The 10,879-nt window shown below is 46.4% G+C and overlaps 1 protein-coding gene across 1 annotated transcript; it reads right to left on the bottom strand.

Moving 5' to 3' along the window:
• Positions 1–8,424: 8,424 nt before the first annotated feature.
• C1H21orf140 (chromosome 1 C21orf140 homolog) lies at positions 8,425–9,280 on the bottom strand. Its single transcript, XM_005893359.2, has one exon. The coding sequence runs from the start codon at positions 9,278–9,280 to the stop codon at positions 8,525–8,527; it is 756 nt and encodes a 251-aa protein (XP_005893421.1). The 3' UTR covers positions 8,425–8,524.
• Positions 9,281–10,879: the final 1,599 nt, after the last annotated feature.

A 10,879-nucleotide genomic window follows, 5' to 3' on the forward strand; every position in this document is an offset into this window, starting at 1 on the left:
ATCATCTGCATATCTGGGGTGGTTCATATTTCTCCCGGCAATCTTGATTCCAGCTTGTGGTTCATCCAGCCCAGCATTTTGCATGATGTACTCTGCATAGAAATTAAATAAGCTGGATGACAATATACAGCCTTTTTGTACTCCTTTCCCAATTTTGAACCAGTCAGTTGTTCCATGCAAGGTTCTAACTGTTGCTTATTGACCCACATACAGGTTTCTCAGGAGACAGGTAAGGTGGTCTGGTATTCCCATCTCTTGAAGAACTTTCCAGTTTGTTGTGATCCACACAGTCAAAGGCTTTAGTGTAGTCAATGAAGCAGAAGTAGATGTTTTTCTGAAATTCTCTCGCTTTCTCTATGATCCAACAAATGTTGGCAATTTGATCTCTGGTTCCTCTGCCAACATGTTCATCTGGAAGCTTTCAGTTCACGTACTGCTGAAGTCCAGCTTGAAGGATTTTGAGCATAACCTTATAAGCATGCGAAATGAGTGCAATTGTATGGTAGTTTGTACAACTAATCACTTGTTGGAGTTACTGATACTATTCCAATCTGTATACATGAAGTCAGTAGATTTTTAGTTTGACTTTAAATAATTGGTTAGACATGAATGCACAGAGATGTCAGTGGATGGAGTGACTGGTGAAGCCCACACTCAGGATCCCATCTGATTGCATTTATCCAGCCCTTCTCTGGACGATAATGGAGAATGAATCTGTAAGAAGAACACCATCCCTGGGCAGCTGGAAGGTGTTTCAAAGAGCATCAACTGAAATCTGTGTCCTCCACATACAGGAGAGTGTAGGATCCTATGTAATCTTATTAGACGAGCTCCTAACACATTTGGAAGGGGGGGTTGGGTTTCAAGCTTAGGTCGTACTAGACCTAAGAAATGAAGAAAGGCTGTTAGCAGCAGACATAGCTTAGAGCAAAAGAGACAGTCTGTGAGCAGCAGACCAGGCTTGAGACCTCGACTGTACAATCACCGAGCCCACATCGTGAACACCACTTATTGTTAACCTGCTCGGGATGAATCTAGTGGTTAAGAAAAGGTGAAAGTTTGCTTAAGGAGGCAGAGACATCCATAATGTATTTCGGCAGCTAAATATTTCAAACAAAAAGTCTGGGGTGCTTATTAAAAGGTCACCTCTCGCCAGTCTATCTCCGAAATTCTCATCTCAGGGAAGCGCACCTGCCTGAGGACATCTTCCCAACCACCTGCAGGGGCCCAGGATGTGCTGAGATCCTGCAGGTCTCCTCCACCCTGGAGGGAAGTCAGGGGTGATGGAGCATCTGCAGGGAAAAGAGGATTGAGGCTGGGTTCTCACACACAAGAGGCTGTTTAAAATGCAGTTTCCTGGGTTGGGCTCCATATCCAACGCGTCAGAACCCTTGTGGGGGAGACTGGTAATCGTGTACAAATTTGAACCCCCCCTCAGGGGATTCCAAGGAGATGGTCCTTGAACTTCCTTTGGGGCTTTAAATATGGGGAGTGGGAGGTGAAGCAGAAGCCAGGCTGGGAAAGAGCATCTGGAGAGGTAGAATGAGGAGTGAGTGACAGAAGGGAGCCGCGAATCCTCATTCAGCCCTTCACTCGAACACCCGCTTGACATCGATGACCCCCAACAGTTGTCATCTTCCCATCTCACAAATAAGGAAGCAAAAGCACAGAAAGGCTGACCTCTCTGTAAAAGGCAGAGAGGATACGGTCCTCTAGATCAGCTCTGGGGCTGCACTTATCACCCCCGAGCAAGGACCGGGCAGGCAGTTCTTGGTCTTTGAAATCGTGGGTCATCAGGTCTTCAAGAGGACACGCTGAGAACAGAGGCCAGCTGTGAAGAGTGGGGAGGGCGTGAGGAAACAGAGACCGCCCATTTGGGGAACTTCCCTGGTAGTCAATCAGTTAAGAACCCACTTTTCAAGGCAGGGGACGTGGGTCCCATCTCCAAGCGGGGAGCCTAGATCCCACATGTTGTGGGACAACTAAGCCCAGGGCAGAAGACAAGATCCTGACACAGACAAAAATAAAATGAACAATTAAAAAAAAAAAGAAACAGTGCTATTTGCATTCTTATTTCAAGTGTGTGTGTGTGTGTGTGTATGTGAAGGGCAGTGTGTGTGTGTGTGTGTGTGTGTGTGAAGGTGTGTGTGTGTGTGTATGTGAAGGGGTGTGTGTGTGTGTGAAGGTGTGTGTGTGTGTGGTCTGCAAAGTCAGGAAACCAATTATGCCTGAGCAATAGGTTCGTTGTTGTTCAGTGGCTAAGTCGTGTCCAACTCTTTAGTGACTCCATGGATTGTAGTTAGCCAGGCTCCTCTATCCACTGAGCCATGTTAGTTACAAATAACTAGTTAGTTTTCAAATATTGGCCCAATATTTTCCTTGGCCCTGCTAGCTCAGTTGGTTAAGAATCTGCTTGCAGTGCAGGAGACCTGGGTTCGATCCCTGGGCTGGGAAGATCCCCTGGAGAAAGGAAAGGCTACCCCACTCCAGTATTCTGGCCTGGAGAATCCCAAAGAGTCAGACACGACTGAGTGACTTTCTCTTTCACTTTTCACTTTTCTTGGCCCAATCCTTTCTAGATGTGTTGAACACTAATATATTGATTTTTTTGTACTGTACTTCTTTTTTTTTTTCCAAATTCGCAATTAGCCCCACTGAATTAAGTTTGGAGGGACTTCACCTGAAAACACAGCAAGCTGGTTATTTGAAAATTGTAAAGAAGTTCTCCCAGCTTTGCTGCCTGCTGCACACCTCACAGGAGGGGACAGAGCCAATGGGAGCCAGAGGGGAAGGCAGGGGGCAGGGAAAGGATTTTCCAGAAAGAGTAAGCTTGCATTGGGTCACAGGGTGAGGGAGATGCAAAAGGAATGGTGGGGGAGGGAAGCTGGCTGGGTGGGGGTGGGTGGCATCCAGGTGCCTGGGCACTAAAGTCCTTGCTAAATGTGGGCCAAGGGGGTGCCCAGGGGAGCTGTGCTGGCGGACTCAGTTTCCACTTTGCTTGAGGCAACATCTTCGGCTCCAAGCATAGGAGGGGTGCCCATGGCCCCAGTGGGCAGAGGCTGGGGGCCTGAGGTCTGCAGTCCCCTCTCCCTGCAGACCAGGGGGACGCTGAGTCCTCGACTACAGCTCCCTGCAGAGACTGCAGGGTGCGGCTGGTCTCCAAGTCTGCTGGGGGACGGCAGCCTTTGTCCCCATGAGCCCTGCCAGGTGATGCCTCTGTAACTGCCGCTGTTGGGCCTGGAAAACCACACAAGGGTGTTTAACCAGGAGCTGGACTCCTCACTGGGCAAAGTTATGCTTCCCCACCATAACCTGGAAACCATAGCCCACCGCCCTGCTCCGTACCCTGCGGTGTCTTCCTTTCCTTCTAGAAGAGCCCAGACTTCTTCTCACGCAACGCGTTGTTTCCTGTTTCCACCCTGTCCTTTCCACACTTGCATTCTTAATTCATTCCATTCACACTGCTCCCCACTCTAAATATGCCCCCTTACACACACACACACACACACACACACACACACACACACACACAGCTTCATGCTCACAGAACCCACGACTAAGGAAGCTGGTAGCCTGGGCACACTTGACTTTCTGCCTGGGCAGGCAGTCCCTTCCCTCTCTCCGTGATAAGCCACACCTCTTCCTCTGCGCTCGGCTCCAGCTTCATTTCTTCCTGCCACTCTGCCCACACCAGCCCTGGACTCTGACCCCTCACTTCCCTCACCTCCAGTGTCTCACTGACCAAGAGGTGCTCCTTACCACCAGCCTGACTGCCCCCAGGACCCGAGCTCGCTCTCTTTGGACCCTTATCCAGGGCACAGACTGTAGGCACATAGAAGTTGCTCTCATTTTTGCTGAGTGGACGACTGGTCACATCCAAAGGAAGGAAAGCAGGGATGCTCAGCTAGCCGCCTCACCACCCAAAGTAAAGACTACCTTTCCCGGCTTCCCTTGAGCCTAAGTCTGGTTGGTGAGACTTCCTGGAAAGTCCCTTAAAAGAAAAAGGATAGGTCCTTCTTTCCACTTTTTCTCCTTCTCTTCTGCTGGAAATGCTAATGCAATAACTTGGTCAGCAGCCATTTTGGACTAGGAGTTCAAGGACGAAACCAAGTCTAGGACAGTGGAAGAAAAAGATAGGACGCTGAGCTCTTTATGACGATGGATCCATCCTATTAACCGTGAACTGCCACCTTAGCACCTTAGGACTTCTTGTGTTGGTTGCGGGGTTAGGGGGTTATCTCCTACTTTGTTTAAACCTCTGTGGTTAGGGCTCCACTACTCGTAGCCTGGCCTGATCCTGGCTGACCCATACAGCCAGCTAGAGAGGGATGTGAGGACTTCCTAACAGGAAGACGTGGATTCTAGCTTTGACCCTCCTGTCCCTACAGGGGTGTGTGCATGCCCCTAGGTGAGTCAGTTACCACCTGGCCTCGTCTTCATTTGTAAAATAAGCTTCAAGATCACTGTCCTGCCTATATACAGGGTGGTTGTCTAAACTGAATGAGGTCAAGTATGTAAAAATGTTCTGTAAAACAGTCACAGATGGAAGGAGTTTGTATTGCCTGGGGTGGGGGTGCAGCTTGGTCCGTTGATTGGCCAGGTGTGGGCTCCATCAACCCAGCTGAGCCTGGACCTTCCTTGAGTGGTCAAAGCCAGAGCCAGGAGGCATCTGGCTCCGTGTTCCTATTTACTTCTGGGCTCATCCCAGGGCAGAGCCATTTTCCAACATCCCACCTCCTAGAGTTGGGGCCGTGTGGGGGGAAGCACTCTGGCCTGTGGAAAGGGAGTGGCAACATGGTTGTTAGTGCTGGTGAGGACCAAACAGGACAAGAGGGTCCATCAGCCAAGCTCTCGGAAGGAATCAGTGCCACCAACATCACAGAGTCCCCTCCAGGGGACGTGTCCATGCGCCCAGGGTTGCTGTGTCTTGACACCCACTGTTTACTTCATACAAGTGCTGCCCCCAAAAGACTCCAGGCTATCCTCACCATCCCTTCTGGTCCACCCCACCAGGAGAAACTTTATTATCCTTATTTCCCTAACCTATCACAGATGGTCTGAAAAGAAATGCCAGTGAACATCATTTCCTTTGATTAAAGTATCTTAAGATGGCTGTGTCTACCCTTATTACAACCAAATGATAAAAAGCAGTGAGAGTTTTCCTAAAAGAGTGGAAAGGAAATGAGGTCAGTGACAGTAGGGCTAACTGTGGATGTGTTTCTGGAACCCCAGCCTGTACTGTAATAACGGGAATTCTTGAGGTAGTGGCATGGCTTGTGCTAAGCATTTAAAGCCCATAACTCTAGTTTACAAATGAGTTAACTGAGCCTCAGGGAAGTAAAGTAACTTGTCCAAAGTCTCCTAGTTAACAAGCTGGAAACTTGAGCTTCTACTGAGGTCCATCTGATTCCTGAAGCCCAGTGCGTTTACCATTCTCTTCTGCTGGGAGTTCCCACGCTGGGCATAAAGCAGCATTTCTTAATGATGAGTCTGATGTTACATACCCCAACAGCGCATTGACAGTGGCCCTTTGATCTCCAGTTACACCAATGTTCTCTTTCCCCTTCTTGTTCTCCTAATGATTGAACAAATCCTCGAAGGAATACAATCCTAATCTCACTTTATTTGATCATTTTGGCTTTCAAAGAAAAATAACTCCTGTTGGTCTATCTTGTTCATTTGATAACCTAAAACCTCCTTTTTTCTGTTTTTTTTTTCTCACTGCAAAATCATGTGTCTTGAAAAGGCATCTCCTCTGGCTCGATTGTGTGCTGAAATACATTTTACTGGGTGTCCAGTTGGAGGCAGTTCTTTTGTTGGTTGATGCCTGTCTGATGTCAGAGAGCCTTACGCCTTGTGAATTGTGCGGTGAGAAAGAAAAGGTGGGCTTCATTAACCAAGCCAAGCATGCAGCTGGACACGTAGGCTTTAGAATCTGACTGATCCAAGTGTCTGCTTAAGGTCTCAGTTTCCCCATCTGTAAAATAGAGGGACTGTTATGAGAATGAATGAATGCTCTGTGTGAATAACGACTCTTAACTAGGAACTCTGGATTTGAAACTCAGCTCCTCCACATTGGAGCGAGTTATGTATATTTCTGTGCTTCAGTTTACCCTTCTGAGAAAGGGAGACAGTGGCAATTCCTACATCGCCAGCTGTTGTGAGGATGAAATGAGATAAGTTTGTGTAGCTCTTATTGCTTGTCAATACAGAACTCTGGACAGGGTGAGAGAAATGTGAGGTGGGGGCATTCAACATCCCCACACTCAGGCCCCTGACACTGAAGTCACCAAGCAGGTCTGAGTCCTATTGCTTGTCCTCAAGGAAAAAAAAAAAAAAAGGGAAACAAAGGAAGATTTGACACAGAAGAGAAGAAAGTCATGTGACCACCGAAGCTGAGTTTGGAGTGATGTGGCCACAAGTCAAGGAATGCTGGCAGCCATCAGCAGCTGAAAGAGGCAAGAAATGTATTCTCTCCTAGAACCCATGGAGGGATGGTGGCCTTGCTGACAACTCGATGTTGACTCAGTGGAACTGATTTCAGACGTCAGGCCTCCAGAACGGGGAGAGAATAAGTTTTTGTTTGTTTAATCTAACAAGTGTGTAGTCATTTGTTACAGCTGTCACAAGAAACTCATACAGCACAGTAGGCTGTAAAGTTGGGGGTGCAGCTGAGACTGCCTGGTTCCAAGTGACTGGCAGTGCTGGGTGAAATTCATCCCAGATAAAATGCATGAAAACAAAATGCTGTGGGAGTCCACCACTTAGTTGCTGAAAATCACTGAACATCTCTTTTCTGACAGAATGTTTCTGCATAATCCAAAGACTTTTAGGAAGTGAGTAGGGCAGGGCAACAAGCAAATATTCAGGTTTGGAGCTGCTGTTGATGGTAGTTGTAAGGATTAGTGGTGGCATTTTTCACTTTTATATTGGCTAGCAGAAACCTAGTCTCACCATCTGACGTATAGGCAAGTCTGTTGGGAGTTGGGTAGCAATTTTCAGATGTTGTTTTCAACATACCCTAGCATAATCACTTCAATTGTAAAATTAATGCTTGAACATACATAAACAAGAGTGAGTTTTTTGATATGTTTAATAGGAGGCAGGTGTTTTTCTATAAAAGTGAAAAATGCCACTACTAATCCTTACAACTACCATCAACAGCAGCTCCAAACTTGAATAGGATGCTGTTGTATCAACCACAGGTGGCTCAGCAACCAGGGTCCGAAGATGCAAATGCATGATGCTCTAATGACCTCCTGTTGGGATTCTGCAGATGGTGAGTGCAGCCATGAAATTAAAAGACGCTTACTCCTTGGAAGGAAAGTTATGACCAACTTAGACAGCATATTAAAAAGCAGAGACATTACTTTGCCAACAAAGGTCTGTCTAGTCAAGGCTATGGTTTTTCTAGTAGTCATGTACAGATGTGAGAGTTGGACTATAAAGAAAGCTGAGTGCCAAAGAATTGATGGTTTTGAACTGTGGTGTTGGAGAAGACTCTTGAGAGACCCTTGGAATGCAAGGAGATCCAACCAGTCCATCCTAGAGGAAATCAGTGCTGAATATTCATTGGAAGGACTGATCTGAAGCTGAAATTCCAATCCTTTGGCCACCTGATGCAAAGAACTGATTCATTGGAAAAGACCCTGATGCTGGGAAAGATTGAAGGCAGGAGGAGAAGGGGATGACAGAGGATGAGATGATCACCAACTCAATGGACATGAGTTTGAGTAAATTCATGAAGTCCATGGGGTGGCAAAGAGTTGGACATGACTGGGTGACTGAACTGAACTGAACTGTTTGGACTCTTGCAGTTGGAATAGGAGATGAATTGGATAAGTAGGTGCTGTAGACACTCTTGTTTATGTCACCCAGTTGCCCACTAAGTCCTACTTGAACCAACTACTGTCATAGCTTCCCAGGTTCCTCATGGGGACCACCAAGTTGCCTTGGGGGATCTGCATGGGATTTAATTTCCTTGGGTGTCTCTTGCTCACCCCTCTGCCTCCTTGCTTTCAAGCAATGGGAGGAAAAAGCCAGTTCAGCCACCACTTAGACCACAACTGTCAATGGCAAACTGCCTCCCCATGGATTACTCTGGTGGACTGAAACCAGTAGGCACACTAGTTAATTTCAACTTTTTGTGACCACACACTTGGTTCTCTTTTTCTCCCAGACCTAAATTTTGACCATACAACCTTTAGCTCTGTTCACCTCAACTCACCACCAGGCTCCTTTGGACTGGGTTAACCTGAATCCTCCCACGGACATAATAGCCCTCAAAGTGGCCTTGATGAGAATGAGAGTCAAGATTACTAATTTACCAACAAGATTTAATGAAACCCCTCAGCAACCCATCAGCACTTTACCAAAGCCCTTAGGAACCTCAGTTCTCACAGGATCCCTGTGAGGTCATTATTAGAGTGTCTTTGGCCACAGTGGTCCAGAATCAAGACCAACAGAATCAGTAAAGATCATGCCCACAGCACCGTCCTACCACTGGTTGGAGGGATCACCACCCTTAAGAAAGTTTACCAAGATAGTAATTTTCCCATCTTCGTACTTTGGTAGTTATTGTCCTCCACTTGCTGAGGTTTATCCTTTCAATTCCTTTGCTGATTAAATCACTGAAGAGTATATACTGGTAAGAATAGACACCATCCACAGACTGCAGACAAAACTCCTTCCTATTATTGATGATGAACCATTTCAGAGAAGACCAGGCTGAGTCTAAAGGGTTCAGGTAATTGTAAGGAGAAGGCAGAGTGAGTAGTTTATGGCCATAGGACTTGGCTACCTCAGGACAACATGTGACGCTTGTTAAGTTAACCACCGAGGGGACATGGGCCTGGGCATCAGTCTCTTTGCCCTCCTTCGGCCTCGTCTCGTCCTGCTGCCTTCTCTCTTTGACCACAATGGCGCACTTGCCATAGGCCTTCTTCACCACATCACAGAACTCGAAGAAGAGGTTGTCTTCCTGTTTGATGCATAACTCATCCCTTAGGAACATTCGATATTTCCATGGCACCCATCCTTGACTACCACCAGCATGCACAACACACCAGGTTGGAGTCGGCATGTAATAACCATCACTAAAATCTTCCCCAGTTACAAGACTCTCAGGGATATCAGTTTCCCCAAAATATACTGTTGTAAACCCATCGTATTGCAGTGTTCTCAGTGTTTGCAAATACTGGAGACATTGCTTCTTCTTGATGCTATTGAATAGATTTCTGGTAATGATGTTTCTCAAAAGAGGTTTTGCAAAGTGAGGCATGGGAGGTCTTCAAGAGTTTTTCAAAATTTGCCTGCCTCCCTCTGGCCAGAGTAGGATGATGACCTCATAAAGGGCTTTCTTACAGCTGAGCTGGTCCCATGGATACACTTTGGATTTTAAAGCATCATGGAACACACTGAGAACAATTCCTGTCTGGCTTCTATGATATGGGAATGGGAACTGCTGGCTATCCATGATGGTACATCACATCTGCAGTAGGTCTGGAGAGAGACTCACAGTTGTGTTAGTTTGCTAAGGTTGCATAACAAAATAGCTGAAATTAACTTTTTTGCAGTTCTGAAGGCTGGAAGTTCAAGATCAAGGTATCACAGGTCTGGTTTCACCTGAGACCTTTCTACTTGGCTTGCACATGGTCACCCTCTTGTTGTGTTCTTATTTGGACTTTCCACCTGTCTCTGTTCTAATCTCCTCTCCTTATAAGGTCACCAGTTCTTTGGGATTAGGGTCCATCCCTTGAACCTCATTTTACCTTAATCAGCTCTTTAAAGACCCTATCTCCAAATATCGTCACATTCTGAAGTGCTGGGAGTCAGGGCTTCAGCATGAGATTTGGGGGAGACACAGTTCAGTCCCTGACAGCAACCTGTTAACAGTGATGAGCCAAGTTCCTGACTCATTTCCACGTGGGTCATGAGGGTCATATTTATATTTATTCATTCATCCATTCTGAGCACCAGTGGCACAGTCATGACACATCTAGTGAGGCCTGAACATGCATATGGTTTCTGTCCATGTAAATAGCAGAGACACTGCTTTGCCCACAAAGGTCCTTATAGTCAAAGCTATGGTTTTTCCAGTAGTCACACATGGATGTGAGAGTTGAACCAAAAAGAAAGCTGAGCGCCGAAGCATTGATGCTTTTGAACTGTGGTGTTGGAGAAGACTCTTGAGAGTCCCTTGGATTGCAAGGAGATCAACCAGTCAATCCTAAAGGAAATCAACCCTGAATATTCATTGGAAGGACTGACGCTGAAGCTGAAACTCTAATACTCTGGCCCCCTGATACAAAGAGCCAACTCATTGGAAAAGACCCTGATGCTGTGAAACATTGAGGACAGGAGGAGGAGACGATAGAGGATGAGATGGTTAGATGGCATCACCGACTCAATGGACATGAATCTGAGCAATCTCCAGGAAATAGTGAAGGACAGGGAGGCTTGGAGGGCTGCAATCCATGGGGTTGCAGAGTCAGACACGACTTAGCGACATTACAGTGATTAATTATCTTCTCCTAGTGGGCTGCTGTCTATGGGGTCGCACAGAGTCGGACACAACTGAAGTGACTTAGCAGCTGTAGTGGCAGAAGAGAGTATCAGAAAGAAGGAGTTAAACCCCCAACAGTTTACAGAAAACCCATGGGCATGGTCAGTGGTTTATTCCCATGCTCAGGTCATCTGCTACCCAATTTTTCAAGATGGCAAGATGTTCCACAATTTCCAAAACTGAGGTTTAAACCCCAAAGTCTAGGCAATCACCTGTGTTTAAAATAAACCTGAACTAGATTCATTTCGATATTTGGCAAAACTAATACAATATTGTAAAGTTTAAAAATTAAAAAAAAAAATAGCTGAAGGATAT

This window comes from Bos mutus, chromosome 1 (genome assembly GCF_027580195.1).
Source record: "Bos mutus isolate GX-2022 chromosome 1, NWIPB_WYAK_1.1, whole genome shotgun sequence".
Taxonomy (NCBI): domain Eukaryota; kingdom Metazoa; phylum Chordata; class Mammalia; order Artiodactyla; family Bovidae; genus Bos; species Bos mutus.